This window comes from Lipotes vexillifer, unplaced genomic scaffold, assembly GCF_000442215.2.
Source record: "Lipotes vexillifer unplaced genomic scaffold, Lipotes_vexillifer_v1.1 scaffold261, whole genome shotgun sequence".
NCBI lineage: Eukaryota > Metazoa > Chordata > Mammalia > Artiodactyla > Lipotidae > Lipotes > Lipotes vexillifer.
The window spans coordinates 315134-324253 of record NW_006778216.1 but is presented as its reverse complement, the minus strand read 5'-3'; the positions used below and the strand labels follow the sequence as shown (position 1 = coordinate 324253).

The 9120-nt window shown below is 41.8% G+C and overlaps 1 protein-coding gene across 1 annotated transcript in view; it reads left to right on the top strand.

Annotated features, from left to right (window-relative positions):
* The window catches only part of EMC3 (ER membrane protein complex subunit 3), a 15707-nt gene extending 12802 nt beyond the window's left edge, over positions 1 to 2905 (top strand). The window contains exon 8 of the mRNA XM_007451540.1: positions 2408 to 2905. Within this exon, the coding sequence (XP_007451602.1) occupies positions 2408 to 2536 (129 nt within the window). The 3' untranslated portion in view covers positions 2537 to 2905. The remainder of the gene's footprint in view (positions 1 to 2407) is intronic.
* Positions 2906 to 9120: the final 6215 nt, after the last annotated feature.

Sequence of the window (9120 nt, the reverse complement as noted above, 5' to 3'; positions counted from 1 at the left end):
TCAGCAGGGTTTTAGGATACAAGATCAATATTCAGAAAGCAGTCGTTGTTCTACACACTGGTAATAAAGAATCTGAAAAATTGAGATTAAGAAAACAATTCCAAACCATAATGGAAAAGAATGTAAAAAAATAATGTCTATATGCGTATAACTGGTTCACTTCTGTATAGCAGAGATTGGTACGACATTTGCAAATCAACTATACTTCAAATAAAAAAAATTTTAAAAACCCAATTCCACTTACAATAGTATCAAAAAGAATAAAATAAGAATTTTAAAACACGCAGGACTTGTACACTGATAATTGTAAAATACTGCTGAAAGAAACTAAAGGAGACCTAAATAAATGGAAATGTATCCATGTACATATTATCTTGACTTAATATTATCAAGATGGCAATAGCCCTAGATCTGTTGATCTACAGATTCAACATAATCCCTATCAAAATTCCACCAACCTTTCTTGCAGAAATTGGCAGTCTGATCCGGAAGTTCATATGGAGATGAAAGGGCCCCAGAACAGGCAAGACAATGTTGAATAATAACAAAGTTGGAAGACTCACACTTCCTGATCTGAAAACCTACTTCTGAGCTACAGTAATCAAGACTGTGTGGGATTGGCATATGGAGAGACATCCAGATCAACAGAATAGAATTGAGAGTTCAGAACTAAATCCATACATTTAGATCAAATGATTTTTGACAAAGGTGCCAAGACAATTCAGTGGGGGAGAAAAGATTCTTATTGCTTACTGGGTACAGAGTTTCTGTTTCAGGGGATGAAAAATTTGGAAATAGATAGTGGTGATGGTTGCACAGCATTGTGAACCTAATAAATGCCACGAAATTGTATACTTAACAGTGGCTAAAAGTGGCAAATTTTGTATTGTATATATATTTTAACACAATAAAAAAATTTTCTTGGAATAAAAGTTTTCAAATGGGTCAAAGACTTAAAGAACTAAAATTATAAAGCTCTTAAAAGAAAACGTAGGTGTAAATGTTTGTGACCTTGGATTAGGCAATGGTTTAGATATGACATCAAAAGCATTAGCAGCAAAAGGAAAAATAGATAAGTGGAACTTTGTCAAAATGAAGACTGTGTGCTTCCCTGGTGGTGCAGTGGTTGAGAGTCCGCCTGCCAATGCAGGGGACACAGGTTCGTGCCCTGGTCTGGGAAGATCCTACGTGCCGCAGAGCGGCTAGGCCCGTGAGCCATGGCCGCTGAGCCTACGCGTCTGGAGCCTGTGCTCTGCAACGTGAGAGGCCACAACAGTGAGAGGCCCACGTACCGCAAAAAAAAGAAAAAAAAAAACCACAATGAGATACAAAGATGGATAATGAGTGTTGACAAAGATGCAAAGAAACTGGAACCCTCATACCTGCTGGTGATTGTGCAGCCACTTCGGAACACAGTTTTTAGCCTTTCCTCAAAGAGTTAAACACAGTTACCATATATGACCCAGCAGTTCTACTCTTAGCTAAGTACCCAAGAGAACTGAAAACACATATTCACACAAAAACTTAGTAAAAGAATGTTCAGGGACTTCCCGGGCGGTGCAGTGGTTAAGAATCCGCCTGCCAGTGCAGGGGACAAGGGTTTGATCCCTGGTCCGGGAAGATCCCACATGCTGCGGAGCAACCAAGCCCATGAGCCACAACTACTGAGCCTGTGCTCTAGAGCCCTCAAGCCACAACTACTGAAGCCCGCATGCCTAGAGCCCGTGCTCCGCAGCAAGAGAAGCAACCGCAATGAGAAGCCCACGCACTGCAAGGAAGAGTAGCTCCCGCTCGCTGCAACTACAGAAAGCCCGCGCAGCAACGAAGCCCCAACAAAGCCAAAAAAGAAAAAAAAAAGATACAGAAAGTAAAGTAGTAGTTGCCAGGGGTTGAGGGAGGGGATAGTGGGGAGTGTTTGCTGTTTGGTATGGAGTTGTTTTTGCAGTGACGAAAGTGTTCTGGAATTAGGTAGTGGTGATGGTTGCACATCTTTGTGAATATACTAAAAACCACTAAATTGCACACATTAAAAGGGGTGAATTTGACGGCCTAAATTATATATTTAAAAACCTACACCCATGAGCTAACATTTGTATTGCACATTAAGTTTCATACAACATTTTTTAAAAACCTACTAAAGGCGAAAGTAGTCAGCATTAATAGAATACTTGAGAAATGTAATTAGTTGCCAGCTCCAATGACTTTGAACAAATTCTTTCTTTCTTAGCCTAGTCTCCTAGTCTGTAACTTGGGGGTGGGGGGTGGGTAAGGGGAGAGCAGCACCTACCTCATAGGATTGAGTGAGATTCACATGTACATAGCTGAACCCAGCTCCTGGCCCAAGCAGGTCAGCGCTGCTCTTATAACAGCCCTTCTCTCCCTGCCCCCACATTCTCTTCCTCTGCAGACAGAGTGGGAAGCTTTGGAGCTGACGGATCACCAGTGGGCGCTAGATGATGTCGAAGAGGAGCTCATGGCCAAAGACCTCCACTTCGAAGGCATGTTCAAAAAGGAATTACAGACCTCTATTTTTTGAAGACCAAGCGGGGGTCAGCTGTGTCAGGAACTCGGAGTAGCGCTTAACCTTGTAACTTTTGTTTGAGCTGGAGCCTCTTGGAATAAAAAGGGGGATGCGTGAGCTGGCGGGTGTGCAGCAAGGATTGGTCTTGTCTGAGCTGGGTTCCCCTTTATGTTTGAAACCAGAAGAAACATGAGGAGTGTGTGCTGTGTGACTTGCCCAGAAACAACTAGTTTTGAAATATTTAAAATTTTCCTTTTGGTGACTCTGGTAATAAAAGTAAGAGAGGGGGGAAACTCAAGCCAGTGATAATATATAAAACTTAGCAAAAATTCAGGAATTTCAGAAAAAGTGTTGTCAATTAAACCTAATTATTATGTACACTCACTCTGACTTCTAAACCATAGTAAGCTCCTGTTTTCTTGGGATCCAAACACCCCGCGTTTTACCTTTAATTTTCTGTTAGTATTTTGATAACTTTCCTTACTCAAATAATACATTTTCATTACCGAAAATTTAGGACCAATGGATGAGCAAAATGAAACTCTCTGTGTTGTTCATTTTGCACCTGCAGAATGACATGAAGAGCCAATATGTTAAAACCTTATTCAAACAAACTCTTTTCAGAGTGAATACCCAGGGCCAGGACAGACTTAACAAACCTCTCTGTCTTAATACTGTCCAGTGAAAATTGGTGACCCTGAGACACTGCCAGATTCTCAAGTGCCTTTGGGATCCTCAAAGACTTCAACGGTTAAGTAATGTAAGGTCTTGATCTGGAGTTCAGAATATATCAAATCCGTTGACAAATCAGTGGTGCTGTACTGTATATGGCTACTCTGTTGAACGGAAGACCCGAGTTATTCTGGATGAGAGACAGCTTACATATGGTTGTAAGAAGGGAGAGAGGAAAAAAATTTTTTTAATTAAAAAAAAAAAAAAAGAAGAAGAGGGGGTGATTGCTGGCAGACACATAGGTAAGGGTTGCCCAGGAATAATTCTGCCTGGATTAACTGTCCCAGAGAAGTGGCAGAGGGCCATTTCTGTACCAAGAGGTGAATGTAATTTACATGCTGAACGCTATAATCAAAAACAAACAACTCAACTCTACAAATTAAACCATCCTGTTTTCTTTGCCTGTAAAAATGTTGCCTCTGTGGGTCACTAACAGCCTTCTGCCAGCAGTTATGAGTGTCTATCATGGACCAGTGCTGGAGAGTCTAAGATGGAAAAAGATGTAACTCTTGCCCTCAGGAACTCATAAGAGAGACACATAAGAAATTGGTGGTTCTTAATCGTTCACTGGGTCACAGGACCTCTTTGAGAATCTGATGGAAGTTCTGACCCTCCCCTCCTGAGTAACACACATGGACACAGACACACAGACCTCTCGGGTAACCCCAGGAGCATTAACAGACCTTCCAAAGCCTATTCATAGTGACCCCACTGACCCAAGGTAAGAAATGCTAATATTTAAAAGAGCTGCTAAAATAAAATATTAAAGGAGCAAGGGTTCCCAGGAGAGCTAACCTTCGACCTGGGCCTTCAAAGAGTTCTGCAGTGTAGAAGGGCATCCCAAGCAGAGGGAACAGAACCAGCAAAGGCCTTCAGATTAAAATGTCTACAATTCACTGCTCCCTGACAAGTTGGGGGGAGTTGTATGGTATATACCAAAAGGTCCAGGTAGGGCAGGAATGGGAACAGTAACTGATGATTGAGTGATGTCACCCTCTTTCCTACAAGGCATCCTCAGAGCATTTCAGTCTGCCTCTTGATCCACACACAGTTTGTCCTTTTCCCTGTAGCAAAGTTACGTGGGTAAAATGTGTGAGACTTTTCTGACCCATCACAGTGGTAAATGCACATTTCCTTGGCACCAGCAAGTCAAAGGAAAAAGCCAAGTTTGTTTTAGCAGGCTCTTCCCAGAACCAGCTCACAAGTTCAGGGAACAGTCCTTATCATGTGTGCTTCTTGGAGTTTAATTTGGGTCAGACTGCTAGATGAGCGTTCTACCTTTTCCACCAACCTGGACTTAGAACCTGAAACCATTTAGGACAACCTGAAATGTCCACTTACTGATCGCGGTATGGAAGGCACCTTGCGTGGAAGGCTAAACATTGACAGTTGCACAACACAGCTCAGAAAAATAATGATGACTTAGATTTGAGGGCAGTAGGTAAACCTGCACTTAGAGGAAAAAGTCAGTGTGGTTCCTCTGGTCTGTAAGGAGTGTGATGGGCGTGGGTGTATGTGTGCGACATGGGGGATTACTAACTGAAGAATACTGCAGTTGCAAGTGATAGAAACAGAACTCAATCTGGCTTAAGCAATTTTTTTTAAAGGAATGTAAGTTGGTTCAGTAACTAAAATGTTCAGTGGTCAGTGTCTTCACTGTAGCCAGGGCCTCACTGATATCATCAAGACTTGGTTGCTTTCTCAGGTCTGCCTTTTTCTACTATCAGGTAGTTTGTCTTCTCATGGAGACACCAGCTTAGTAACCCCAGTGAAAAGCACCCCTTAAAATTCCAATAAAAGGCTACTTGATTTGGGTCATGTACACATTCCAGGAAATGCTTAGCCCTACCTAAACTATAAGGAATGAAAATGGGATAAGGATGATTCCCTAAAGGAAAATAGGGGTGTTGCTGCCAGAAGAAGATGGCATGCGTACCAGGAAAGAAAAAACAACCATGTTTTACCCTTTAATCACCTGGAATGTTTCCCAAAGGAGGTACTGCCCTATCTTAGTAGGCCATGAAGTCTGCAAATATTTACTGGATTTCTACAACATGCCCCGTGCTAGGGCTTGTGAGGAGGAAAATGGGGAGTGATTGCTAATGGGTACAGGTTTCTTTTGGGGGTATTGAAAATGTTCTGGTGGGAATGTAAATTGGTATAACCACTATGGAGAACATTATGGAGGTTCCTTAAAAAACTAAAAATAGAATCACCATATGATCCTGCAATCACACTCCTGGGTATACACCTGGAAAAAACTCTAATTCACAAAAAATACATGTACCCCAATGTTCACTGCAGCACTATTTACAATAGCCAAGACATGGAAGCAACCTAAATGTCTGTCGACAGATGAATAGATAAGAAAGATGTGTTACATATATACAATGGAATATTACTCAGCCATGAAAAAAGAATGAAATAATGCCATTTGCAGCAACATGGATGGACCTAGAGATTATCATACAGTACTAAGTAAAGTAAGCCAGATAAGAGAAAGACAAATATATGCTATCACTTACATGTACCATCTAAAAAGAAAAAGGTACAGGGACTTCGCTGGCGGTCCAGTGGTTAAGATTCCGTGCTCCCAACGGAGGGCACATGGGTTCTATCCCTGGTCAGAAAACTAAGATCCCGCATGCTGCATGGCACGGCCATAAATAAATAAATAAATAAATAAAATGAATAAATAAATTTTTTAAAAGGTACAAATGAACTTATTCACAGAACAGAAATAGACATACAGACATAGAAAACAAACTTATGGTTCCCAAAGGGGAAAGGAGTGGGGGATAAATTAGGAGTTTGGGATTAACATATACACACTACTATATACAAAACAGATAACCGACAAGGAACTACTGTATAGAACAGGGAACTATACCCAATACTTTATAATAACCTGTTAGGGAAAAGAATCTGAAAAAGAATATATGTGTATATATATGTGTATGTGTGTGTGTGTGTGAGTGTATATATATATATATATATATATATATATATCTGAATCACTGTGCTGTACACATGAAACTAACACATTGTAAATCAATTATACTTCAATAATAAAAAATATAATAAAGAAGAAAATGTTCTAAAGTTGTGGTGATAGGGACTTCCCTGGTGGCGCAGTGGTTAAGAATCCGCCTGCCAATGCAGGGGACACAGCTTGAAGCCCTGGTCAGGGAAGATCCCATATGCCGCGGAGCAACTAAGCCCATGCACCACAACTACTGAGCCTGCGCTCTAGAGCCTGTGAGCCACAACTGCTGAGCCTGCGTGCCACAACTAATGAAGCCCACGCACCTAAAGCCTGTGCTCTGCAACAAAGAGAAGCCACTGCAATGAGAGGCCCTCGCCCCACAACAAAGAGTAGCCCCCTAGAGAAAACCCACGCACAGCAATGCAGATCCAACACAGCCATAAATAAATAAATAAATAAATGTATTTTTTAAATGAAATAAATAAAAAATAAAATTGTAATGATAGCTGCACAACTTTGTGAATATAATAAAACCCACTGAATAGTACACCTTAAATAGGTGAATTTTATGTCATGTGAGTTACATCACTGTTAAGCAGGAGAGGGGGATCATAAGCCCTTGGCAGCTGACATCAAGATCTCTCATGGTCATGGCTACGAGAGGCTCTTGTAGACTATCCAGGCTGCAGAAGGAGGGCATCGAGGAGACATCTGCGACTGCTGGGTGCAGAGGGGTGTCAGGGGTCTGCCAGCATGTCCCTGAGCCTGTCGTGTGCTTTAACCCCCTGCCCTGCCACCCCTCCTGCTGACCCTGCTCTCACCTTGGTCCCACCTCCCCATCTCCCGGGCTCTGGGGCAGCCTGGGAAGGTCAGTGGGCTTCCGAAACCTGAGTTCTGTATCCCTGCCCCTCCAAAGTGGGCTAGTACCCAATACATAAAATGTTTTATTTAAATTTATTTTTGTGAGCAACCAGCTCACAAAATGCACAGCCAACCCTGTGCAAACTTCTCCTTTCTTCCATTTCTTTGTGAATCTTTTTTTCATTTACAAGTTCTTATTATGGAAAATTTCAACCATACACAAGAGTGGAGATGATAGTATAAGGACGTACCCATCTCCCTCCACTGATAATGAATAATTCTCAACATTTTGCCAGTATTTCATGTATCTTCCAAACCCGCTTTTTTGCCTGGAGTGTTTTAAAAGTAAATCTTGGATACGATATCATTTCACACATAAATATTTTAGTAAGTAGCTCTAACAGATAAGGAATTTTTAAAACATGACCCACTATGCCATTATTCACCTAGTCCAAACATGTTTATTCTTTAGTCCATAGACTACGCTAAGGACCAACCAATGTTCAGACCACCCCCAGGTATCTTAAAACGCCTCTGTGCAGTTGGTTTGTCTGGATGAGGACCCCAACAAGGCCCACACGTGGCATTTGACTGCTATGTCTCGTAAGTCTCTTTTATAACATTTTCCCCTCCCCCTGCTTTTTTTCAAGCTGTTTATTTGTTGAAGAAACCACGTATTTGTTACAGAAGTCTGTGAGTCTTTTTGAAAGTATTCTTATCTGGATGGGAAACCAAATCTTTAGATTATTTTTCGCTTCAAGGAAAGATTAAGGGGAATTAACGATAGATAGATGAATTAGTGATAGATGCGTAGAAAATTAAGCAAGTAAAAAACCAAGCAACACTTACCCCAGGAAAAACAGAACATCTAGCAAAGGAATTATAATCACAGTACACTCCTGACTCAGCCTGAATAATTTGTCTCGTGGTTCTTGTAAATGCAGACTTATGATATAAACAAAGGCTGCGCAGAAAAATGTGGAAGGCAGTATGAGAGCTAAATCTTCACGTTCCTTTGTAGTAGTCAATAGGTAGAATCTAAAACTGAAAAAAAAAAAAAAATTAACATTAGCAGTATAAATCTGACGCTTAGAAAATACATTTAAAAACCAGAAGGAATAATCAGAACTACCAGAACGAGTTGAAGGGAACTGGGAGTGAGAGGGAATGAAGTGAGGAACAGTTGATTTTAAAGTGTGTACTGGATAATCAGACTTATTAACAACACAAAAATATGTTTTTTGAAAAGACTGGGTTTGTTTAGTTGGTATCCGTGGAGGCTAAAATCTGAAAAGGAATGAGTTAAGACTGCAGGAACCCTTGAGGCTTAATTTGGCCAGTTGAGTGAAAGGGTATAATTGTTCCTGGCCTCAGAGATAGGACAGCAGGGCAGAACACAAAGAATGTCCTCCAGGCGGCAGCATCTCGCCCACACCCCACCGCCCCCGCCACCGCCCCCACCCCCGTGCTGCCTTTTGTTCCTCTGCTCCTGCCCGCCAGAGCTACCAGCCAGAACAGAAATGCCAGCCAATTGTCCTGTCTAAGCAGGAGACTTCATCATTGCTGTCACTCACCTTTGCCTTTTCCTTCTCTCTCCCTTTCCTTGGGAGCTTCCCAGGTACTCTAGGGGAGGAGCTCCCAACAACTCCCAACACTGGTGGTTTGCTGTCCTTTCAACAGAGATCCCAGTTGGAGGCCTATTTTCAGACTCAAACTCCTAGCACAGTTGGAGCCACCTGGAAGGCCTGGGTTTTTCATCTCCCCTTCTCTCCCTGAGATGCCTCCAGAGGGGCAGGATGGTGTCATCACTCTTAAGATCGCTGGCTCTTATGGTTTGGCTTCTTATTTGCTGTGTGTCCTTGGACAAATTACTTTACCTCTCTGAGCTTGGACTTGCTGGCTGTAAAATAGAGAGTGTAATAATATATAGGGTTGCTGTCAGGAATTAAAAAGAATAATGCATGTACGCTGTGTAGCACAGCTCCTGGCAGACTAAGCACTTGGTAAACAACTGACCATT